Here is a 27283-nt window from a genome sequence, read left to right as displayed (position 1 = left end):
TTTGCCTTGCGGTAGAGTTAACAGACGGGGCTCTGGGGGCAATATTCTGTGACCTGAAAGGCTGTTGGAGCAGTTTGGAAAGTCACAGAGTATTGTCAGCTGTAGGACATTTTCAATAACACCAGCCTAAGTCTCCAGGATTGTCCACAGAAGAAGGAGAATGACAGAAACCTCAATCGACACCACGCCCTGCCAGCGCGTCGATTTAAGGCAAAATACCCTTCAAGCATTATGGATAAGTATGACAAGAGAGGCCGTAAAGCCCATGGCGAAATGGGCAACGAAATTGTAGCAACAGATCCAGGGACCGCTCAGGAGCGCAGGCTTCGGATGAAACCGTACAGTCAAAGCCGAAAGGAAGCTGTGAGGTAGAAGGGAGTATGGAAACTGGAAAACTGACTACAATTCACCTGTGTACATATAATGTGAGAACGTTGAAAGATGAAGAAAAGCTGGAGAACCTAATGGAAGATCTAGAGGGTTTCAAGTGGAATGTTATTGGTCTGGCAGAAACAAGACGGGAAGGCGAAGGACTAACACAACTAAAGGGAGGCGCATGGTTTTTCAACCATGGCAAAACAGAGGACAACGTAAATGCAAGAGGAGTGGGTTTCCTCATCCACCCCAATTTCAAAGATTATATAAAGGAAATTAAAAGCTATTCAAACAGGGTGGTAGCTTTGAATATTCAGCTTGCCAGAAAGGACCAGATGTGCGTAATACAGGTTTACGCCCTACCACTGACTATGAAGACGAGAAGTAGAGGAGTTCTATGAAGACATTGATAAAGCCATTAAAGACAACAAAGGCAAATACACCATTGTTATGGGTGATCTCAACGCCAAGGTTGGAGAATGTAAAAATGGAGAAGAATCAATCTTGGGCAAATTTGGAGTGGGCGAAAGGAATAGGCGAGGAGAAATGCTCCTTGAGTTTGCTGCAGAACAGAAACTCATAATAGCCAATACATTCTTCAAAAAAGACAAAAAGAGGTACTGGACATGGGAAAGTCCAAATGGAGTAACCAGGAACCAGATAGATTTTATATTATGCAGCCAAAAAGGAATTGTGAATAACTGTGAAGTTATCACCAAGGTAGACATTGCTAGTGACCATAGAATGGTCAGGGCAACAATTTGCATCAACACTAAGCTTGCAAGGCTTAAATTCATCAATAATAAAAAGAAGAAAAGAATTGACATTCTAAAGTTGAAAGAGAGGAAAGAGGAATTCCAACTGAAGTTGAAGAACCGCTTATGGTCTGGAGATACAGGACATAGATATGGATACTAGATGCGACCACCTAACTACATCATTGTTAGAGGAAGCAGCAAGTATAGCACCATCAAAGAAAGAGGATGAAAGCAAATCTGAGGAGGATAAAGCAATTGAAGACCTCGATACAAGAAGGAAAGCTCTGAGAAAAATAACAACCAAATCAAGAGCTGAGAAGATCGAATATGCTGAAATTGTTAAAACAGTAAGGAAGAAGAGAAGACAACGAACAAGAAAGAGAAAACATGCAAGCATACTCAAGATTTTGCAAAGTGGAAAAGGCCGAAAACTATCATAAAACAAGACCGCAAAAAGTCAAGAATTAATAAATTAAAGCACAAAGATGGAACTGTTACATCAGACAGGTCAGAAATTCTGCGAATATGTGCAGAGTTCTACCAAGACCTGTATACTTCAACAAAAACTCAAGAGGAAGGCAAACCAAAAGACACCAATACAAGCGTTGAAACAACAGAGGTACCTCCAATTCTACACAATGAGGTAGAAGAGGCCTTAAGACAAATGAAGGACAACAAGGCACCAGGCATTGATGATGTTACAAGTGACATAATCAAAGCCGGGGGAGAAGAGGCTATACTACAGCTAACAAAACTTTACAATCAAATACTGGAAACAAAGAAGATACCAAAGAAATGGAAAGAAGCTAAAATTATTTTACTTCACAAAAAGGAGGACAAGGCAGATATCAAAACTACCGCCAATCAGCCTTCTTTCTCATGTATACAAGATATTCACAAAAATCATCCAAAGCAGATTAAAAGCTACATTAGACCAAAATCAACCCAGAGAGCAAGCCGGTTTTAGGGGAAGATTCTCAACCACAGATCACCTACAGGCGATAAATCAACTGATTGAAAAATCAAATGAATACCAGCTTGATTTATGTCTTGGTTTTATAGATTACCAGAAAGCATTTGACTCCATAGAGCATACGGATATGTTTGATGCACTGAGGAAGAGCGGAATAAACGAAAACTACATCTGCATCCTAGAAGATATATACACAGATGCCATCGCCAAAATACACATAGATAATGATGTTTCCAAGGAGGTGAGAATAGAGAGAGGAGTGAGACAGGGAGATACATTATCACCAAAGATTTTCACAGCAGCACTGGAAGAGGTTTTCAAAAAGTCTAACCTAGAGAGAAAAGGAATCAACATCGACGGGAGATGTTAACAGATCTTAGATTTGCAGATGACGTTGCACTAACAACAACATCGGTGAAGGATATGGAAGACCAACTGAACAGCTTGTGCAAAGAAAGTATACATGTGGGACTACAAATGCACAAAGGAAAAACACAGTTTATGACAAACTTTGAGACAAAAGAAACAATCACAATAGCAAATCACCAGATCAAGAAAGTTGACAACTATAAGTACCTAGGACAGACCTTGAGAATGGATACCAACACAGCTGAAGAGATCCTAATCCGTGTAAAGGCAGGTTGGAGATGCTTTGGTATGCATAAAGAACTGTTGACAGATAAAAACATACCACTGTCACTGAGGCAAAGAGTTTATGACCAGTGTGTGCTAACAACTATGACCTATGGTGCAGAGACTTGGTCAACAACAAAAGAAATGGAACAGAAATTGGTAACAGCACAGAGAGCTATGGAAAGGAAAATGCTCCACCTCTCATTGCGTGATAGAGTCAGACATACAGACATCAGAAAAGTAACCCAAGTCAAAGACATCTTGCAAAAGATTAAAGAAACAAAATGGAGATGGGCAGGTCACTTATCAAGAACTGACGATAACAGGTGGACGAAGAGACTTACAGAATGGCAGCCAAGGACTGGAAAGAGGAGAAGAGGAAGGCAAAAAAGACGATGGAGAGATGACATCACCACCTTCATGAGTACAACAGCTTGGGAATCAGCGGCTAGGAACAGAAGGAGATGGAAAATGCTGGAGGAGGGCTTCACACAGCAGTGGGTGAAACAGCCTGATGAGTGAGTGAGTGAAGTTTAAAAAGTGAATTGTATGAATTTGAATTTCAATCTATAAGATTAAAAAAAAGTTAATCTAATCCAGATTACTTCAATTTTTAATCTATTTAAGACTTAATCTAAGCTTGGATCTGTTCCTCATTGCAATAAAATAGATTAACTTTTTAATCTTATGAATTTAAAGCGTAGGCTAATTGTGTACACGGCAATTTGAACCATTATGTGGTGACACATTTGTGTTTGAGCGACGTTCCCTCTACTTGCATTGCAAGTTAATAAAGCTATTATTCACCTTGCACAAAAACTACCCACCCAGTTTAGAAGCTGCTATTATTCATAAGTCGTTACAAAAAATTCCAAATTTACATTATGTGACGCGATGGCTGGTCCATGGGGGCCAAAGGCGGCAAATTTGAAACTGAGATAGAGGTAGAAATATGGAGTAAAAACAATAAAATACATAAGAAAATAGACATCAAAAAACTTCATAACTTTAGAACCAACTATGCTAGGCCTTTGGTGTTTTTCAGTAAATGATAGCCTATTGCAAGTATAAAGTAATAATTATAGTAACTCAATTTTCAAAAATGCCTCCTTTGGCCCCCATGGACCAGATCGTGTCACATATTATTCTTATTTCCAGCCAGTTTTACTTTGAATAACAAAAAACACCAAAAAAAAACCACTTTTTTTTTTCTTTTTTCATGTTATTCTTTGCATGCTGGCCATATAGGCTTCAACAAAAGTTTTGAAATATTTTCTCAAAATATCAAAAGCTATCTCAAAAACCACTGAACCAATACTAGGCTTGTTTGTACTCACTTTATTGCATTTTTCATGCCGATTCCAAATATAGTCATGAAACTGTACAATTCTTAAATTTTTTATAGAAAATGTTGGACCAGTTGTCTGCAGTTGACACCCAGTGGAGAGGGTTTAAGCTTACCTGTGTTTCTACTGGTTTGAGTTGTACTTTTCCTGATTTGATTCGCTTCATCATTTCATCTATTGTGGCTTCATATACTTTCTGGTTGGGATCTGCAGCTGTGGGAAACCAAGAAATAAAAGGATGAATGAGCAAGTGGAGTTCTGTAGTGTGGCCCTTATATGGTAACAAGGTACCCTAATATGGTTATAGGATGCACCTATAATATCATGGTAAATGTACCCTGGGTGCCTAATATGGCCAAAATGTGCAGTACTTTTCTGCTGTAGGTTAAGAGTACGTGAATGTATATGGTAAATGGTTGCCCTAATATGGTATAAGGACAAAAGTGTTGTGAAGTACACTAACATTTAGTTTGTGCATAGGACTCGCTATCAAAAGGTCTGGGGTTCAAGTCCCAGCACAGGCAGGTATTGCCATAGTTTATGTTTTGTTTGGCCCCGGGGGGCCACTCAAATATAATGATGTGAGCATGCATGACCAAAAAACGCGTGAAAAGGGGTCTTTTTTTTTGGTTGGGCACGTTACGCGTGTGACGCGTTAAGGGCTGGGGTATGAACGTTTGGACAGTATTTATTTTGGGACATTAGAGCACATCAGACATATCGAATTGCATTCTGAATACGAAGAATGTCATTCTGATATCAAATAATTTTGATTTTTTGAAATTGCAATTTAATACACATTTTATGGCAAATCATTAAAATTGATATTTTTGATATTTAACAGTACTTGAAGTAAACTTTATAAATCTGATGATTTATACTTAAAGTGTATGTAGGTGGGATGAAAAGCCGACGATCAATTGTGACCGTCCAGCACAAACAGAGTGTAAAGTCGGCCCTGGTCAAAATTTTTTTATTTCATATTTATAAAGTATATATCATAAGCTTTAAAATGATGCATCATTTGACTTCTTACGATATTCGGAAGCGGGTGTTATGGTCAGTCGAACTTCACACATGCCTATGTCACAATTTTTCAAAATCTTGAAATGGGTAGGCCTAATATGCATGTTAAAAGTCAGCCCCCCCTTGCGCTTTAAGTGATGATTTTCTTGGAGATCAATTGCAAATAAAAATTACAAAACGCATACGTTACATGGCAGACACTGTCTGGCGAGTTCTTGCCGCAGCACTGAACTGCTGAAGTGAAGATTCCGGTCTAAACTTGTGGGGGCACTGAACAGTAACCTTCCGCGACCGGAAGTGTAACGCCTGTATAGTACCTTAAAAACACAAAATTTAGGCCAAATATGTGCGTATTTCCACCAAAATGTACGTATGACATCATTGTAGGGTGTTATGTTAAAGCTGACATATTCTTGTTGCCCATGGATGCGAAAAAAATCACTTGAATTTTGTTTCGTGATGTGTAAGATATCCCACAATGCAATGCGTCGAGAACCCGATTTTGAGAGGTGAAACGCTTCAAAAAATACGGGTTGAGTTAAAAAAGTGAAATTTGTGAAAAACTGACACTGTTACCATGATTTGTAGCTAAAATAAGGATCACTTTTGTTCATCATACAGGTAATCCACAGGTGAGAGTTATCGAGTTGATATTGAGTAGTAAAGCCAATTTTTGACATTTTTCTGCTTGAACTCGTCACAGTGAGAAGTTCCATAGTGCCAAATTCGGCAGCTTTGTCGTGGAGTTATGTACATGATAGCGTAAGCTTGAACTGCGTTGTGTCATACTAGGCAGTTGTAAACTATATGCACGATTGATAAAGCTGGTTTAGCTGAGTGGCATAGCTCTATACTCAGTTGTACTGAAAATGACAATTACTTGATGATCCTTACTACCTTAGCTTCCGACGAAGCATCATACCCCCCAAAGAAGTGAAAATTTCATTAAAATTAATAGTTCGGACTCGAACTAAATCTTTATAAATAATAAGAACCAACATGAGTAAATGAGGCGAGTTGCAATAAACACCATTTTGGTAATTCTGACCTGATAAAAGTAAATGAGGCGCTTTGCGGCAAAGCGCCATTTTGATATATGTGACCGTCCACCACAAACGGAGTTTAAAGTCGGTCCTGATCAATTTTTTTAAATTTCATATTTAGAAAGTAGGCCTATATGTCATAAGCTTTAAAAAGATGCATCATTTGACTTCTTACGATATCCGGAAGCGGAGTTATGGTTAGTTGAACTTGACACACTTTAACATTTAAAATGACTTTCATGAACATTTTGATTTGTAGGCCTAACTCAAAATCACATTTGCCGACTTTACGAAGCGTTTGAGAAGGACGGTCACAATGCTCATAAAACCATTATACGCATGCGCCGAAAAGCCATTATATCGTGCAATGTGACCGTCCAGCACAAACAGAGTGTAAAGTCGGCCCTGGTCAAAATTTTTTTATTTCATATTTATAAAGTATATATCATAAGCTTTAAAATGATGCATCATTTGACTTCTTACGATATTCGGAAGCGGGTGTTATGGTCAGTCGAACTTCACACATGCCTATGTCACAATTTTTCAAAATCTTGAAATGGGTAGGCCTAATATGCATGTTAAAAGTCACCCCCCCTTGCGCTTTAAGTGATGATTTTCTTGGAGATCAATTGCAAATAAAAATTACAAAACGCCGTTACATGGCAGACACTGTCTGGCGAGTTCTTGCCGCAGCACTGAACTGCTGAAGTGAAGATTCGCGGTCTAAACTTGTGGGGGCACTGAACAGTAACCTTCCGCGACCGGAAGTGTAACGCCTGTATAGTACCTTAAAAACACAAAATTTAGGCCAAATATGTGCGTATTTCCACCAAAATGTACGTATGACATCATTGTAGGGTGTTATGTTAAAGCTGACATATTCTTGTTGCCCATGGATGCGAAAAAAAATCACTTGAGTTTTGTTTCGTGATGATGTAAGATATCCCACAATGCAATGCGTCGAGAACCCGATTTTGAGAGGTGAAACGCTCAAAAATAATGGGTTGAGTTAAAAAAGTGAAATTTGTGAAAAACTGACACTGTTACCATGATTTGTAGCTAAAATAAGGATCACTTTTGTTCATCATACAGGTAATCCACAGGTGAGAGTTATCGAGTTGATATTGAGTAGTAAAGCCAATTTTTGACATTTTTCTGCTTGAACTCGTCACAGTGAGAAGTTCCATAGTGCCAAATTCGGCAGCTTTGTCGTGGAGTTATGTACATGATAGCGTAAGCTTGAACTGCGTTGTGTCATACTAGGCAGTTGTAAACTATATGCACGATTGATAAAGCTGGTTTAGCTGAGTGGCATAGCTCTATACTCAGTTGTACTGAAAATGACAATTACTTGATGATCCTTACTACCTTAGCTTCCGACGAAGCATCATACCCCCCCAAAGAAGTGAAAATTTCATTAAAATTAATAGTTCGGACTCGAACTAAATCTTTATAAATAATAAGAACCAACATGAGTAAATGAGGCGAGTTGCAATAAACACCATTTTGGTAATTCTGACCTGATAAAAGTAAATGAGGCGCTTTGCTGCAAACGCCATTTTGATATATGTTACCATCAACCACAAACTGAGTTTAAAGTCGGTCCTGATCAATTTTTTAAATTTCATATTTAGAAAGTAGGCCTATATGTCATAAGCTTTAAAAAGATGCATCATTTGACTTCTTACGATATCCGGAAGCGGAGTTATGGTTAGTTGAACTTGACACACTTTAACATTTAAAAATGACTTTCATGAACATTTTGATTTGTAGGCCTAACTCAAAATCACATTTGCCGACTTTTACTGGCGTTTGAGAAGGACGGTCACAATGCTCATAAAACCATTATACGCATGCGCGAAAAGCCATTATCGTGCAATGTGACCGTCCAGCACAAACAGAGTGTAAAGTCGGCCCTGGTCAAAATTTTTTATTTATTTCATATTTATAAAGTATATATCATAAGCTTTAAAATGATGCATCATTTGACTTCTTACGATATTCGGAAGCGGGTGTTATGGTCAGTCGAACTTCACACATGCCTATGTCACAATTTTTCAAAATCTTGAAATGGGTAGGCCTAATATGCATGTTAAAAGTCACCCCCCCCCCCCTTGCGCTTTAAGTGATGATTTTCTTGGAGATCAATTGCAAATAAAAATTACAAAACGCCCGTTACATGGCAGACACTGTCTGGCGAGTTCTTGCCGCAGCACTGAACTGCTGAAGTGAAGATTCCGCCGTCTACCCTTGTGGGGCACTGAACAGTAACCTTCCGCGACCGGAAGTGTAACGTCTGTATAGTACCTTAAAAACACAAAATTTAGGCCAAATATGTGCGTATTTCCACCAAAATGTACGTATGACATCATTGTAGGGTGTTATGTTAAAGCTGACATATTCTTGTTGCCCATGGATGCGAAAAAAATCACTTGAATTTTGTTTCGTGATGTGTAAGATATCCCACAATGCAATTCTTCTAGTACCCGATTTTGAGAGGTGAAACGCTTCAAAAAATACGGGTTGAGTTAAAAAGTGAAATTTGTGAAAAACTGACACTGTTACCATGATTTGTAGCTAAAATAAGGATCACTTTTGTTCATCATACAGGTAATCCACAGGTGAGAGTTATCGAGTTGATATTGAGTAGTAAAGCCAATTTTTGACATTTTTCTGCTTGAACTCGTCACAGTGAGAAGTTCCATAGTGCCAAATTCGGCAGCTTTGTCGTGGAGTTATGTACATGATAGCGTAAGCTTGAACTGCGTTGTGTCATACTAGGCAGTTGTAAACTATATGCACGATTGATAAAGCTGGTTTAGCTGAGTGGCATAGCTCTATACTCAGTTGTACTGAAAATGACAATTACTTGATGATCCTTACTACCTTAGCTTCCGACGAAGCATCATACCCCCCCAAAGAAGTGAAAATTTCATTAAAATTAATAGTTCGGACTCGAACTAAATCTTTATAAATAATAAGAACCAACATGAGTAAATGAGGCGAGTTGCAATAAACACCATTTTGGTAATTCTGACCTGATAAAAGTAAATGAGGCGCTTTGCGGCAAACGCCATTTTGATATATGTGACCGTCCACCACAAACGGAGTGTAAAGTCGGTCCTGATCAATTTTTTTAAATTTCATATTTAGAAAGTAGGCCTATATGTCATAAGCTTTAAAAAGATGCATCATTTGACTTCTTACGATATCCGGAAGCGGAGTTATGGTTAGTTGAACTTGACACACTTTAACAAAAAAAATGACTTTCATGAACATTTTGATTTGTAGGCCTAACTCAAAATCACATTTGCCGACTTTACGAAGCGTTTGAGAAGGACGGTCACAATGCTCATAAAACCATTATACGTCATGCGCGAAAAAGCCATTATCGTGCAATGTGACCCGTCCAGCACAAACAGAGTGTAAAGTCGGCCCTGGTAAAAAATTTTTTATTTCATATTTATAAAGTATATATCATAAGCTTTAAAATGATGCATCATTTGACTTCTTACGATATTCGGAAGCGGGTGTTATGGTCAGTCGAACTTCACACATGCCTATGTCACAATTTTTCAAAATCTTGAAATGGGTAGGCCTAATATGCATGTTAAAAGTCACCCCCCCTTGCGCTTTAAGTGATGATTTTCTTGGAGATCAATTGCAAATAAAAATTACAAAACGCCGTTACATGGCAGACACTGTCTGGCGAAGTTCTTGCCGCAGCACTGAACTGCTGAAGTGAAGATTCCGCGGTCGAAACTTGTGGGGGCACTGAACAGTAACCTTCCGCGACCGGAAGTGTAACGTCTGTATAGTACCTTAAAAACACAAAATTTAGGCCAAATATGTGCGTATTTCCACCAAAATGTACGTATGACATTATTGTAGGGTGTTATGTTAAAGCTGACATATTCTTGTTGCCCATGGATGCGAAAAAAATCACTTGAATTTTGTTTCGTGATGTGTAAGATATCCCACAATGCAATGCGTCGAGAACCCGATTTTGAGAGGTGAAACGCTTCAAAAAATATGGGTTGAGGTAAAAAAGTGAAATGTGTGAAAAACTGACACTGTTACCATGATTTGTAGCTAAAATAAGGATCACTTTTGTTCATCATACAGGTAATCCACAGGTGAGAGTTATCGAGTTGATATTGAGTAGTAAAGCCAATTTTGACATTTTTCTGCTTGAACTCGTCACAGTGAGAAGTTCCATAGTGCCAAATTCGCAGCTTTGTCGTGGAGTTATGTACATGATAGCGTAAGCTTGAACTGCGTTGTGTCATACTAGGCAGTTGTAAACTATATGCACGATTGATAAAGCTGGTTTAGCTGAGTGGCATAGCTCTATACTCAGTTGTACTGAAAATGACAATTACTTGATGATCCTTACTACCTTAGCTTCCGACGAAGCATCATACCCCCCCCAAAGAAGTGAAAATTTCATTAAAATTAATAGTTCGGACTCGAACTAAATCTTTATAAATAATAAGAACCAACATGAGTAAATGATACGAGTTGCAATAACACCATTTTGGTAATTCTGACCTGATAAAAGTAAATGAGGCGCTTATGCGGCAAACGCCATTTTGATATATGTGACCGTCCACCACAAAGCGAGAGTGTAAAGTCGGTCCTGATCAATTTTTTTAAATTTCATATTTAGAAAGTAGGCCTATATGTCATAAGCTTTAAAAAGATGCATCATTTGACTTCTTACGATATCCGGAAGCGGAGTTATGGTTAGTTGAACTTGACACACTTTAACATTTAAAAATGACTTTCATGAACATTTTGATTTGTAGGCCTAACTCAAAATCACATTTGCCGACTTTACGGCGTCCACCGAGAGCTACTCTCTTTCCCTGCACGACGCTCATCCGCTCTCGGCTGGCACAACTGTGCGCGTGTTGTGACCGTCCAGCACAAACAGAGTGTAAAGTCGGCCCTGGTCAAAAATGTTTTATTTCCTATTTATAAAGTATATATCATAAGCTTTAAAATGATGCATCATTTGACTTCTTACGATATTCGAAGCGGGTGTTATGGTCAGTCGAACTTCACACATGCCTATGTCACAATTTTTCAAAATCTTGAAATGGGTAGGCCTAATATGCATGTTAAAAGTCACCCCCCTCCCCTTGCGCTTTAAGTGATGATTTTCTTGGAGATCAATTGCAAATAAAAATTACAAAACGCCCGTTACATGGCAGACACTGTCTGGCGAGTTCTTGCCGCAGCACTGAACTGCTGAAGTGAAGATTCCGCGGTCTAATCTTGTGGGGGCACTGAACAGTAACCTTCCGCGACCGGAAGTGTAACGTCTGTATAGTACCTTAAAAACACAAAATTTAGGCCAAATATGTGCGTATTTCCACCAAAATGTACGTATGACATTATTGTAGGGTGTTATGTTAAAGCTGACATATTCTTGTTGCCCATGGATGCGAAAAAAATCACTTGAATTTTGTTTCGTGATGTGTAAGATATCCCACAATGCAATGCGTCGAGAACCCGATTTTGAGAGGTAAAAAAAAAAAAAAAATACGGGTTGAGTTAAAAAGTGAAATTTGTGAAAAACTGACACTGTTACCATGATTTGTAGCTAAAATAAGGATCACTTTTGTTCATCATACAGGTAATCCACAGGTGAGAGTTATCGAGTTGATATTGAGTAGTAAAGCCAATTTTGACATTTTTCTGCTTGAACTCGTCACAGTGAGAAGTTCCATAGTGCCAAATTCGGCAGCTTTGTCGTGGAGTTATGTACATGATAGCGTAAGCTTGAACTGCGTTGTGTCATACTAGGCAGTTGTAAACTATATGCACGATTGATAAAGCTGGTTTAGCTGAGTGGCATAGCTCTATACTCAGTTGTACTGAAAATGACAATTACTTGATGATCCTTACTACCTTAGCTTCCGACGAAGCATCATACCCCCCAAAGTGAAAATTTCATTAAAATTAATAGTTCGGACTCGAACTAAATCTTTATAAATAATAAGAACCAACATGAGTAAATGAGGCGAGTTGCAATAAACACCATTTTGGTAATTCTGACCTGATAAAAGTAAATGAGGCGCTTTGCGGCAAACGCCATTTTGATATATGTGACCGTCCACCACAAACGGAGGTGTAAAGTCGGTCCTGATCAATTTTTTTAAATTTCATATTTAGAAAGTAGGCCTATATGTCATAAGCTTTAAAAAGATGCATCATTTGACTTCTTACGATATCCGGAAGCGGAGTTATGGTTAGTTGAACTTGACACACTTTAACATTTAAAAATGACTTTCATGAACATTTTGATTTGTAGGCCTAACTCAAAATCACATTTGCCGACTTTTACGAGCGTTTCGAGAAGGACTGTCACAATTGAAAATTTTGATTTTTCAGTATTGAAGATATGGATTTTTTCCCAAAACACCAAAAAAATTAGGTCTTTTGGGGAAAAAAATCCATATCTTCAATATGAAATGTCAAAATTTTCAATTGACCGTCGGCTTTTCCTTCATGCTACATACACTTTAAGAATATATCATTAGATTTATATAATTTACTTGAGGACTGTTATATATCAAAAATTTGAAAAATATCAATTTTTATAATTTGTCATAAAATTTGTATTATATTGTGATTTTTAAAAATGAAAATTATTTGATATCAGAAAGACATGCTTCAGTATTCAGAATGCAATTCGATAGGTCTGAGGTGCTCTCATGTCCCACAAAAATACTGTCGAAACGCAATAAACGCTCATTTTAGATCCCTTAAGGGGTAAAAACGGCTATTTTCATGAAAAGGGTAGTTTTAAAATCGTTTGTAACGCATTTAGGGTACAATTTTAATCCGCTTTCAAATCTGCTGAAACTCCGATTCCGAAAAAAGTTTATTCCAGTGCTGGAATTCCCCGTTCGTATAAAGTGTCACTATGGGTATATAGTTCAGTGGACAAACGGGGAGACGAAAATCCGGGACGAAAATATCATGTATTTCAAAAAGATTTTCAGGACCTTTATAGATTCCTCACATTATTTACTACTTCTGCTGGTAGATTTATGAGTTCCCCTTCTCTGGATTACATTAGGAAATTATATTTGCAGTAGAAAGCATGAAAAGGGCACACGATACCGGGACACGATAATCAACTTTAGGTGCCGAATTCGGAATCAACTACGATGTGAATACTGCTTTACGCTGTATATTGGTATTTTATATTCTCACAAAACTACTTAACGAGAATCCAATCAGATTCATGTAACAAGCTACGAATCTGAAGACCTCATGGTAGGCCTACACTCTGAATTCATCGTGTCATTTTAAAGTGGTATGGTATACCTGAGGGGGGTATATCCAGGTAGACTTTTAGTGTTCAATGACAAGTTAGTAGGCCTACAAAAAATTTGTCAAAATCCATCAAAACTTGTAAAGTGGGTCAAATTTAGACAAAAACTTGTTTAGGGGGTCAAAATTAGACAAAAACTTGTTTAGGGTGTCAAATTATTTTGGGAAAGCGCGCTAAAAACTTGCTTAGGGGGTCATTTTGCTCACAGAGGAAAACTTGTTTAGAAAAAAAAAAAAAAAAATTTGGTCACGCATGCGTACACTCTCATATTTGAGTGCCCCCCTCGGTGTTTGGCTTATCTGCCTACAGGGTTCGGTTTTTGCCAGCAAAAATCTGTTTTTGCCGGCAAAGTGGCAAAACCTGGCAAAAACTGTTTTTGCCAGTTTTTGCCTGGTTTAAACCGGCAAAAATGGCAAAAAATGGCAAAAACTCACATATAGTCACTCAAATATTAAAAAGTGGCACAGAAAGCTCATAAACAGTAACACACAACTTTTAATAAATCATTCAACATAATTTTTGTCTCATCAAGTCCTTGAAATGAAAAAGTTTTGAATTTGATACATGCCACATTTCGGTTAAATGCACTTGAGCAATGAAAACGCATGCCTTTAATTTCTTAATATATTGCTTATAATTACAAAATCTGGCCTTGTTACACTCGGGAACATATTTTTGTAACTTAATAATTTGTTTTGAGATGAAAAAAGTGAACTATAAATCACTTTTTTAGTTTTTGCCATTTTTGCCGGCAAAAACTGTTTTTGCCAAAAACCGCGGTTTTTTTCACCTGCGGCAAAAACCTGCGAACCCTGTCTGCCTATGTGCATGCGATGTTTACATTCATGTTTAAATGTGCTAGTGTGTGATGTGTGGTTCTTCTTTCCCCTACATGTACATACACTATAGTGTGTCTTGTCTCAAGTTGAGAGTATTGTTGGATTTTGCAATGGCAGATTTGAATGCAGTCGCCAATATATCTACGCATATACACCACACAGGATTAGTGAGCACGCGGGAATCGAATCTGCCACCATGAAATCCAACATGGCATTACTCTCAAATTGAGATGAGACAGACTGTCATTGTCATTTTTACAATGATACCTGTAATATGTGCTTTACGCTTACCTTTGATTTTGCCATCGGGTGATGTGTGACCTTTTTTATTTCCTATAATTCTTCTTAAAACTCTGTGTAAGAAATAATCAAGATACAATCAAATTAAGCACCAGATCTATAACTTTGTAGCTGATGGATGGTCAATTTAAGACACTAACTTGTAGCTGGTGGAAACTTTGCATCACAAATAACCAGTGTCAGTGGAGAAAACAAAAGCAGACAAACAAGATGGCGGCCTACACGGTATGATGTCATGACCATGGACGAAAGAAATACAGATGAACTCCAAACAGTCAAAGTCTTAGCATTTGCAAAACGCCAACGCACATACTGCATATTTTTACGGTCTTTGGCTTAAACACGAAGACAGGCAATGCTGTAGCGGATACACGCGAAGGCACACAACGCTGGCGTGATTGTTAGACATAGCACAATCGAAAGATCGGCCCTCATGAATATGCGAGAATTCACGGTATACAATGCACAGGGCTTTTGACTGTTGGAAAATAGTCTGTATTGGTCTATGGTCATGTCACGTCAAAACATTTTTCCCAGTATTATACTGAGTCCAGTAAAATACAGTCACTTACATACACATATGTTAGCATGGAAAAGCTCATTTTAGTGTTGCTTGTTTATGAATACAGAAAAGTTGTAATGCTTTGTATGTTGGTCATATGCGCAACATAAAAATTCCCATGTTTTGAGATGTTTTCGAAAAATATCAACAGCTATATCAAGACCAACTGAACTTGTTAGTACCGGTACTCATTTTAATGCATTTTTCATGCTGATTCTAAATCTGAGGGGGTATCAAAAGTTTTAGAAATCGCCCAGAAGTGAAAGAGCTATATCAATGAAATTTTGTCAGTACAATCACTGGTCCTTATGTACACTATGGTGCAAAATGGTCTCATAAGTATTTTTACTTTTTTTACAGGAGCTAGATGTCACTACCTGCCTATGTAACCGTATAACCAGCAAAATGGAGAAAATTGAGGCATGCAGCATGATTAAGTTCCATTTTAAGGGTTACAGTGCCCAGAAAATCTGTGATGAAATAAAATTCCTTTTCCAAAAAGCAACAGTGACATATCACAATCACCACCGAAGATAACTTTCATTTCATCATCAATTTTCTAGGCACTGCAACCCTTCAAAAGCAGGATCTTAATAATGCTGCTTGCCTCAATTTTCTCAATCTTGCAGTTTTATACGCAGTAACTGGGGCAGCAGGTTATTGGCATCTAGTGCCACCTGTAAAAAAAGTAAACATACCTTTGAGACCATTTTTGGACCATAATGTACATAAGGACCAGTGATTGCACTGACAAAATTTGATTGATATAGCTCTTTCACTTCTGGGCGATTTCTAAAACTTTTTGATACCCCCTCGTATGGTAATGAAAACGTACAATTCTTGAACATTTGAAAAAAATAACTTGGAGAAAGTTACAGCTGGCCGGTGTTGACTGCAGACGACAAATTTCAAATATTTTTTTAAAATTCAGAATTGTACATATTCATTACCATTTTGGAATCAGCATGAAAAATGTATTAAAATGAGTACAAACAACCCTAGTACAAACAACCCTATTGGTTCAATGATTCTTAACGTAGCTCTTGATATTTGAGAAAATATCTCAAAAACTTTTTATGTTGAAGCCTATGGCTAGCATGCAAACCATTAACTTACTCTAATGGGTTCCTCTGAGGTGGTGCAGGTGGCGGCGGCGATGGAGGTGGAGGCACAGGAGCCAAGTCCAAGTTTTGAGATGTTTCCTAAAAATATCGAGAGCTATCTCAAGAATCACTGGGCTTGTTTGTACTCATTTTAATGCATTTTTCATGCCAATTCCAAATATGGTCATGAAAACGTACAATTCTTGAATATTTGAAAACTTACTCTAATGGGTTCCTCTGAGGTGGTGCAGGTGGCGGTGGTGGCGGCGGTGGAGGCGGAGGCACAGGAGTCATTCTTGTCATTCTCGTTGATTTTTCTAATTCAAATTCTAATTGCTTAGTTTTTGTTTCAAGTTCATGAACTTTTTGTTCCAGAGATTCGTTTTCTTCTTTGGCTATGCTGAGTTTGGTTTCCAGTGAGTCTAGATGTTCTACGCTGCTTGCTTCTTCAAGTTTGGAATTCACTTCATCAACCTGTTGAGAACAATTTTTATTAAGTGTTATTTCATACTACTACTAGGATTTTAAACTTGTGAATTGGAGGAGATATCCAGGAATCTGAAAAGTATTGGTAACATTCTTTCCATCAAGCTCATGGCCGCCATCTCTTGGATTTCAATATGGCTGCCCTTTCAAAAGGATGTTGTCACATGCCCACTAAAGACAAAAATGTAAACACGTTATAAACGCATTATGGTTTGAGACATCTGATGCTGTACTACTGGGTCTCCTGTGTTCATTAAATCGTGTTTTCAGAGAGCGTTCAGTTTCGCCAATATAGGCTTCTTTGCACTGTCCGGTACCGGTAACAGTTTTGCCCTGGCACGGGATGTAGTATACCGGACCTGTAATATCCTTCTTATCTGTCTTGTCCTTGGAGACCCAGTAGTACAGCATCAGAGGTCTCAAACTACATTCACATCGAGTCTCCGGGACATTTTGTGGACTTGGATAAAGTCCGCATACTCGACAGAGACAGCAGGTGGTTCCAACGTGGAGTCAAAGAAGCAGTTCACATCAAAGCCAACCAACCATCTCTCAACAACGACAGGGGCTAGTTCAAACTTTCAGGAGTCTACGAGTCTGTTATCAGGTCAAAGGTCAAGAAAATCATGACCTGATATAGTCACTCACTCGCTGATGAAAGATGGAGTACCATCTGAAAATTCCCAGGTAGGAATTAATTCTTTGTGTTTGGATCAAAAGTTTAAATCAAAATCATGATTTATACAAACACAGATGAACTTTCATGAATATAAGCTGTGTGTATATCGCTATTCCTCTTACGTCTTGTTTGTACATCCCAGCTAGAGTGAAGTTCCGCCAATAATCATGATAATAATACCATCGGCGATCTAATACATGCATTGTAGGCACTGGAATGAAATAGCAATTTTCTTCATTTTACCTCGCTTGTTTGGCTCGAAATTAAGAGGGAACAATGTGATCAGTGAAAAGAAACATTTAAATAGGAATCTATTCTTTATGCAAATTACACATTATTGCTGAAAGATGAAACAGTAACATGAGATGTTTTAGGTATATTGCCGGTTTCTGAAACATTGTTCTGATTGGATCAGACCATGGCACATATTGATACCAGTTTCTTACCTCAACTTTATGCCTTTGTTTTTCTTCTTCTAGTTGTTTTGTAAGTTGTTCGACTTGATTTAAAGCATCTATAAGTTTGTCATCATCACCGATGGCCTCATCTAACAAGACTAGACTTTGTCTCTTATAAGCATCAGCAGCTTGCTTCTCTTGGTACATCTGAAATACACAACATTACAGGAGTTATACAACCTACTCTTTACACAACTGACTACAATTATAAGTTGAAGTATCTATGAGTTTCTCTTCATGTAACTATAAACAGGGAGAGTATGTGTTTTGAAATAATGAACCAAAGCCAATTCCATTTGAAAAACATACTCCCTCTGTGGAAAACTTTTCTTAAATCTTCCACAGGGGGAGTGTGGATTTTAAATGGAATAGCCTATTACGTTACCTCAGCCTTAAACAAAGTGTGCATTTTCACCTTCAAAAGGAATAGCACAATGCTATATTGAGCACACTTTTACCATATTAGGGCACCCTTTTGCCATATAAGGGCACCCATTTACCATATAAGGGCACTTTCAGAAGGAATAGCAAAATACTTACTTTGGCGGCAAAGTCTTCTGCCTTTTCCCTGAGTACCGTTTCCTCAGCATATTTTTCTTGGACTTCTTGTAGTTCTTGGTAAGCTAGCGTTGACACTGAAAGACAAACAGTTCAAACTCTTGGTCAGGGTTTTATGTAAGCATATTGCTGAAGGGATATATTAAATGTTTTTGTACCTTTTCCATTTGTGAATATTTCCTCTGAAGGCGGAAGGGGTATAGTATAACACATTGCCCAGGGGTTATGTTTTTAAATTTTGTAAGACTTCTTAAACGATGTATTTGTCAATGTTGCTGAATGTATTGGCCTCAGCACACTTTTCAGATATTGCCTGTTTCTTCTGGGAGCAGTCATGAATAGAGATGAGAGGGCCTACAATCTAAGTCATGTGTGTGACCATCTCCTCAAGAACCCGGGGGGGGGGGGGGGTACTCAAATTTGGTTTTGGTAGGGACGTGCCGCTGAGAATTTGAAAGTGGACCCATAAATATACCAATTTTTCAAGAAATTTGGACCCATTGATATACCAAAAGTCAAAATTTTCGCCAAATTTAACCCAAATTGTCTTACTTTTTACAAATTTTCCCAAAATTTTGACAATTTTGGCTAGATTAAGGGAAAATTGGGCTATTTTCCGAAAAAACCCATTCATATACCAAAATAGGCTTTGAAAAAGGGGTCATTGATATACCAAAAGGCTGAAAATGCTACCCATGATTATGCACGCCCCGTATGGTCATTTGTACTGAGTACCCCGGTCAAGAACACACCACCGCCAGATGGAGTTGTGTTACCACCAGCAGAGAGGACAATGGGCATACAGATCACTTTTAAGATCCATGACACACAAAACTGTCCATCAGTGTCAAAAGTTTGGTTTTGTAATATGAAAATGCCCCCCAGTCAACTCTTTCCCCCCAGTTGCCCTCAGTAAAAACCCAAAATTACGAAAATTTTCACTTTTTACAGCAATATTGCACAAAATTGATGTTGCCCCCCCCCCCACACAAAAAATCCTAGCACCGCTACTGTCTGAACTGTGCTAGCATCTGGTCTGGTTCTCTTGTGAGGGGTGGGGTGGGGGGTGGGGGAGTTTTTTGGGGGTGTGTGCATGTGTGCATCCATACTTACCTCTTCTAAACTGTGCTAGTGTCTGTTCTCTTTCAGCCAGGGCTGCTTTGGTAATTTCATGTTCTCTCCGTAATTTCACCAACTGGCAAAATAATCAATACAAAAACAAACTGGGTCAGAGACATGGGCTATAAACTTCAAAGAATTTAGGATTCTCTGCTGAGTCAATCATAGTGCTACCAAAACCATAGTGCTAGAAGAACATCAGCAAGAAAACTGATCTGCTGTGCTGAGAAAGAAATGATGGCTTCTGCCATGTTAATGTAACCAAATCAAGCAGCCATTTTCTAAATAAAAATGAAATATTACGGATTTCTTCAAACTTCGCTTTCACAAAATGTGACATGATCTGATGATCCGCTCCAAAAGAGTTGAGACATTTTGAAAATTGAGTTATGATATTGAAATATAAAAGTCCGACTAGCAAAGTCATGAACTGTTTATAATATGTCCATTTCCAGAATTGGAAGGAGAGCATTAAATAGCTCTTCTGGAGCCTTCAAGGAGAGCTGTTTAGAGCATTTGCAAGGAGAGAATGGTCAACTTAGGAGAGCTAAAAATCACTCTCCTATATCAGATTTAAGGAGAGCAGGTAGAGAGCGATTGCATTTTTAATGTTTTTTAACTCCTGATTGGCGCCTAGATATTGTTGACATCAATCTGATTGGATCCAATCATGTCACAAATGTTTGAATCAAAAAAGTAAAAGTTAGTACTTTGTGCGGCTTGTTGCAAGTTTTATACTTTATATTTAGAGTGCAGACTATTCTTCCGTTTAACATTCTTGTACAGTTTAACGTAGAAGGGGAGGGATTGGCAGTTTTTCTGATATAAATGTGGCAGGAATCTATGTCTATGGGCAAGTGATAGGTATATCACAAAGTACTAAAAAAATAACTTTTTTATGCATACTAATTAGCTAATTTGCATATTTAATAGCCCGAATCACACAAATTTAAACAAAAGTAGCTCTTCAATAAAACATCACAGAAAGTTGATTGAAGTGTCAATTGAAAGCTTAAGTTTGGGCTTACTTTGAAGAACACCCTAACTGCAGTGGGGGTGTAGTGTATCAAAATGTATAATGTCCCACATGATTTTTGGGAATTGACCGACCTTAAAAAGTATACATTCAATGTGTATTCAAAGTAGGTTCAAAGCATAACCCTTGGTTTCAAGATGACTTGTGCAAAGTTTTAGGTCCATAGGGGGTATAGTTTTGCTTCCACATTTTTTAAACACATTTTCGGTAAAATATGAAATATTGCTTTTTAGCACCCAATCCCTCGCCTTCCACCTTAAACATCACTGCAACATGTTAGAAAACCATACCAATCATAGCCTTCATTTCTGAACAATGGACTATTCCAGTTAAAATCCACCCCCGCCCTATGGAAGACATGACCTTAATCTTCCACACAGGAGTGTTAACTTCAAAACAGCGTTACTTGAATGTGTGACTTCATTTGAAATCTACACCCCTGTGCGGGAGATTAAGGTAGGCTTCCATAGGGGTGTATGAATTTCAACTGGAATAGCCCAATAAATTTTCAACTATTAGCCAAACATTCACCAAAGTAGCAGGCAATATTTGAGATATATCATTAACTGAAACCTTTACTATAATTAAAGTCAAAGATAAAAAGACTAGTTTGCGTCTGACGTCACTGTCAATCAAATTCTCTACGATCCTTGATTGGCTAATAGCGCGTATAAGGAAGGTTGATTCATCTGGCTGGTGCCGATCGGAGAAAAGGAATAGCAGTGAATGGCTAAAATTACGATACTCTTTCAAGGCAAAAAGCAACTTTTCTAGGCATTGTGGACATGGTGCCTTGATTACTTAAAGTTTCCTACTATTAAGACCTAACTTTTGAGATGGTTTGTATGTTTGATGGTGCAAAATTAACAATAAGGCGCCCGGTTTTACCGCCGTGTTCAGCAACTCATATCTCATAACTCAGCAACAAACCGTGCTCGGAGTTTGATTGACAGATGACGTCAGACGCAAACTAGTCTTTTTATCTTTGTCTTTCATTATACCAATTGTTAGTTAAATCATATATGACACAAGTCATACAATCAATGAGTGCAATGGTACTGCTACTATTGATTTCGAGTTATAACAGTATGTGCAATATCGCACATGTTATGTTATACGCATACGTGTGTGTAAGGCCGAGTTCACATAGGAGTATACGGTATAAGCTATTTGGTATTCAGCTATGCTCTGATCAGGCGTATACAGGGTGTCCCAGAAAAAATTACCGAGCTAATTCAATTGAACGTAAGTCGAGAAATGGACATTAGAATCAAAAAATTAAAAATGTAGCGCATAGCTTATTTTGTTGTGCATCACATACGAAAATTTTATTTGATTCGGTTGACTGGTTGCGAATAAATGAACGATTACATAATGCGTGCATCAATGCAGTTCATTCCAAGTTTGATCAACAGGCGCTTTTTTCATACTTGCTCGCCGCTTCCTAAAGTTCGTGTATCTCATTAAATTTAGTCCACATTATCTATTTTATAATCCGACGGTGTTATGTTCATGCTTTCACTGAAGATGAATAACAATTTGTCCGAGAAAGCTTTGATTTCTGCAATTGGAAGCTTTCCAACTTTAATTCATGCTGTACAAATATGTTATATTTTAACTTTCCAAAGAACAATTGAGCCAAGAATGACAATGCTCAAGTGCTTACAGCTTTACGTGTGATTTTTGATACCGTGCAACATTAATGTTGAAGTTTTAAAATATTTAAACTTTGCATTACAATTTCTTGGAAATATTGAGAATTTTTTTAAGCCATCTGGAATTCATTATGCAATAATTGCAGCATTTATATCAACATTAACGAAAAAATATATTTACAAGTACCGAGCATCATCTTACATGCAAGCTTTCATTTTCAATATCGTGCAGGTTTTCAAATTTGAACAAAACCTAATTAAATGTTTTGCAAGAAACAGATTGTTTAAAAAGAACGAAAAGGATTTCACAGAACAAAGTATGAAGCCCATTGACAGTTAACTAGTGCGCATTGTGTTGAATGATCTTTCTTTCAAACTTGGAACGAAGTGAATTCACGCGTGTGTTATGTAATCAATCATTTCATCGCGATCAGTCAACCGATTCCAGTAAAATTGGCGTATAAGATGCAGAATAAGATGGGCTTTGCGCTGATGTTTAGATTTTTGGATTCAGATGTCTATTTCTCGATTTACGTCCAAATTCATTCGCACGGTAATTTTTTCTGGGACACCCTGTATAGGTCAGTTTGTCAATTTTATAACTGAACATTCGTCTAATCAAATACTTGGTCGATCCTTCATGTAATTATTTCGTGTAAGCTAATCCTTACTCTAACCCTAATCATAGCCCTAATCCTAACCCTAACCCTAATCCTAACCCTAATCCTAAACTAACCCTAACCTTAACCCTCACCCTAATTTCATGTAAAATTACATGACCGAATAACCAAATGCTTGTAACTTTACTTCTTGAGGTCACATTGCATTCAATGGAGTGTCATAATGTGCAGAATTAGATCGATAGTGCCCACTTATGTAACCTGGTATTATGAAATTACCTTGTTCGATTTAAGCTATATAGGTCTATATGTGTGCCCTGCAAAACGTGCACCTTATACCAGAATAGTATACTCCTATATGAACTCAGCAGGACTAGGTAATATGGAATATATCTAAATCACTGACCACTATCACTATTTTGGATTAAATTTTGTTGTTGATCTGTGTGTGAAATTCTGGGTGGAATGACAATCATATCATCGAAATAAAACTACCCTAAATGGTGACTTGTAGGTCAATGGTGCCAATAGCCTACAATTTTAGCCAAGCAGCCTGAAATTGGGACCCTAAACATGTATGGCTTGTGATGTTGGGTAAAATCCCTACCCTAGATTACAGTCATGTCTTGCATAGAGGGAGTATGGATTTCAGATGGAATAGCTCATTAGTTATAAGAGCCCAAGAAGAAATGTGACCTGCTCCCACAAAGTTAAGTCGCAAGTTGGTAGTTTCAAGACTTTCTAACTGTTGAGTATTAATTTGAGTTGTTCTTCTTTGTTTGAAGACACCTGTATAGTCAGTGGTATGTCCTTTGTGAATGGGGACAAAATACCATTGATACCAGGACATACCACTGATTATACAGGTGTCTAAACAAAGAACAGCAACTCAACAATTAGAAGGTCTAGAAACCACAAACTTGCGACTTTACGCTCATTTTGTGGGAACAGGTCACGGATAGGTTTGCCTTGATTTTCATAGCTTTGTACGCATAGATGTTACAAATTTGAATTTAAGCACATTTATTTTCCACTATAATTGCAACTTTTGGCTTTTGCTCAAAAATGAAAAATAATTGTTTCCTGCATGTGGATGCTAGATGCGTAAAGCAATTCGACATTTTGATGTCACTACACTAACTTCAAGAGAAGTAAGTCTGTCTTTTCCTTTAATGCGAGACACGTAATGAGCCAAGCAAAATATCAGTTTGTTGTTATGAATGTCAGATGATTGAATCAGCCAATCAGAAGCCCACTTCTGTGTTTATGCTGTGCGCACTCTCAAAATGTGAACAAGTGCAATTCTTCTAGGGCAAGTTGTACAAGAAATTGAGGGAACATACTACAGCTGCAAATTATGTGCAATTCACCAACTGCACGGTTCTGCCATATGCAAGGAGAGCCTTTAACCAATGATAGACCCAGGGAGACTTCTCAACTTTGGTTTGGATGGGGATATGAAGCTGGGATTCCCAAAGTTGCCCCCTTTAAAATTATACCAATTTTTGGAAAATGTTCTTTTGAAAAAAACACCCTTTCTTAAACCAAATTTTCATGAAATTGAGGACCATCAATACCAGGCACGGTGAAGTTGGCTCGAGATTAGAGATTAGACATTCGTTATTACGTTGAATATTACACTTAATATTAATCGTTTTTCTGTATCGATCAAGGGTACTGGAGTGTCTTGAGACCGCTTTTGAACTTTCAAAAATTTTGGCCCAAAAATTTCAAAATTTTTGAACTTCATTAGTTGGGCGAATTTCGACCTAATAACCACTTTTATGTATCGGTCAAGTGTTCTAGAGTATTTTGACACCATTTTTGGACATTAAAAAATTGTAGTCAAACATTTCAAAATTTTTGAACTTCGTTGTATGGGTGAATTTCGACCTAAAAATGTATCGGTCAAGTGTTCTAAAAAATCTATACATAGGAGTTGTTTTTAGGTCGAAATTTGGCCAGATAACTAAGATCCAAAATTTTGAATATTTTGGCCAAAATTTTCGGATGTCCAAAAATAGTGTCAAAAAACTGTAGAAGACTTGAACTATACATAAGAGTTGTTTTAGGTCCAAATTCATCAAAATAAAGGAATTTCAAAAACTTTATATTCAATGTATTGAATTATTCAATTGTGAATGTCTAATCTCTAATCTTGAGCCAACTTCACCACGCTCAATACCAAAATGGCTGAAAAAATGCATCCCAAGCCTAAATTAAATGGCCAAAAATGTACCTGAATCTGCCGCACATCCCCATACCCTCATTCCTACCAAGAAACCCCTGGGTGATAGACATGAAAGAAAGAATTGAGTAACATTACACAATGATATACAACTGGTTCAATTCCCATTCATATATGCCGCCAGTTTGAGGCTCGATGGCAGGACCGTGCCATGGGCGAATAATGCCGATATCATTATCAATAAAAAAATATTTAGTCTGCAACTGGTTCCTTATGATGTTATGTGCTCCCTTGAGTGTTAAAATACAGCTAGGGATATTGCAATAAATACCTATCCTAGGGTAGGGTGTTTACAAGGGCAAAGGGGGGGGGGTCAAGGGTGGGGTAGATTAGCTTCATTGAATCAGCTGTGGGGAACCTACCCATTTTTGTTTCTGCTATGTGACCAGCCTGAAGTATGTATGACATGTCAGGGTGGGTGGGGAAGGAGGGAGGGGAGAGGGCAGGGGAGGGCAAGTTGAGTGGACAATTTTCACTACTTTCATACCCATTTAAATGTACTGTAGCTTAGTTTGATCTGCCAAAGGGAGGGGAGGCCATTCTTGACATGGCCAATATGAATGACACAAAGATGATTCCATCATGTGATCACCTCCCCAGGATAGATAATTATTGCTAGCAGTAAGGTAATACTTCTAGTATAGCATCCTGCATAGGCCCAGCCTCAGATGTGTCATTATGTGGATCTGGTACAATCTAGAAAACAAGATTATGAGCAAAGCAATGGTGAAATTACATGCAAAAAAGCATGCACCAAAAGCAGTCACACACTCACAATTCAGGAAGGCTACCAAAGACCCTGTTCACATTAGGAAATTTTCTTCTTTCGACGAACCTCGAACGAAGATTAAAAATCGTTTTTTCCTAATGTGTACGCAATTTTCTTCCTTCGACGAAGATTAAAATTGCTTCGCTCAACGGCTAAAAAGGTTGTTTCGACGAAGGAATACTTCGTTCGACGAAGCTAATTATGTAATGTGTACGCTCGCTTCGTTCGACGAAGGAAATTGATCATGTGACAAGTGACCTTCGCAGGCTTTAAATAACAGCCGGGCGTTAATAGCTTCATTCGAGCTTTGTTAATTTTCATGAAATGTGTACAGTGCAATGTCTTCGTTCGGTCTTCGTTCAGCGTAATGTGTACGCATGCTTAATTAGTTAATCAAGATTAACTTATCTTCGTCGAATGAAGAAATTTGGTAATATGAACAGGGTCAAAGACCCTGGTGTCTGTTGCCCTAAGACTCGGTATTAGTACCCCTTTATTCAGTACATAAGTACCCTTTGCCCATAATGTCACCTTGAAAAACTAATCTTACAGTGAACTATTGTTTCATTTTATTCAAAAGAGGCTATATCATACACAGGCCCGTACGCAGGATTTCATTTGGTGGGGTGCTGATTTTGAAAAAGTGGACTTTCTTCCTAAAATTTGGACCTTTTTGTCCAAAAAAGCGTAAAAACCCTGATTTTTTGAATTGCTATTTCGCAAATTCTGAAATTTTGGACTTTTGTATACTTTTCCAAATTTGGGGGGTGCGTTGCACCACCCGCACCCCCTAAATGCGCACGGGCCTGATCATACAGCTTTTCTTTCTAGTGCAGTCAGTATCATCAATGTGTCAAGCCAGGCCCTTCCACAGGAATTTCTTTTGGGGGAATAAAGATTTTAAAAAGTGGATATTTTTTCAGGGGGGTAATTTTGTGAAAAGTGGACTTTCTTCCCAAAATTTGTAGTGATAGGACCAGGGAGACTTCTCAACTTTGGTTTGGATGGGGATATGAAGCTGGTATTCCCAAAGTTGCCCCCTTTAAAATTATACCAATTTTTGGAAAATGTTCTTTTGAAAAAAACACCCTTTCTTAAACCAAATTTTCATGAAATTGAGGACCATCAATACCAGGCACGGTGAAGTTGGCTCGAGATTAGAGATTAGACATTCGTTATTACGTTGAATATTACACTTAATATTAATCGTTTTTCTGTATCGATCAAGGGTACTGGAGTGTCTTGAGACCGCTTTTGAACTTTCAAAAATTTTGGCCCAAAAATTTCAAAATTTTTCAACTTCATTAGTTGGGCGAATTTCGACCTAATAACCACTTTTATGTATCGGT

General features: G+C 37.9%; 1 protein-coding gene across 1 annotated transcript in view; it reads right to left on the bottom strand.

Annotated features, from left to right (window-relative positions):
- LOC140163025 (shootin-1-like) overlaps positions 1 to 27283 on the bottom strand; it is a 136447-nt gene that overhangs the window by 14313 nt on the left and 94851 nt on the right. The window contains exons 6-11 of the mRNA XM_072186364.1: positions 19601 to 19682; positions 18470 to 18564; positions 17918 to 18076; positions 16530 to 16780; positions 14633 to 14694; positions 4201 to 4298 (exon numbers count right to left, since the gene is read on the bottom strand). Coding sequence (XP_072042465.1) covers positions 4201 to 4298; positions 14633 to 14694; positions 16530 to 16780; positions 17918 to 18076; positions 18470 to 18564; positions 19601 to 19682 — 747 coding nt within the window. The remainder of the gene's footprint in view (positions 1 to 4200; positions 4299 to 14632; positions 14695 to 16529; positions 16781 to 17917; positions 18077 to 18469; positions 18565 to 19600; positions 19683 to 27283) is intronic.

The sequence above is a fragment of the Amphiura filiformis genome, chromosome 10, assembly GCF_039555335.1.
Source record: "Amphiura filiformis chromosome 10, Afil_fr2py, whole genome shotgun sequence".
NCBI lineage: Eukaryota > Metazoa > Echinodermata > Ophiuroidea > Amphilepidida > Amphiuridae > Amphiura > Amphiura filiformis.
This window is presented reverse-complemented; position numbering and strand designations above follow the sequence as displayed.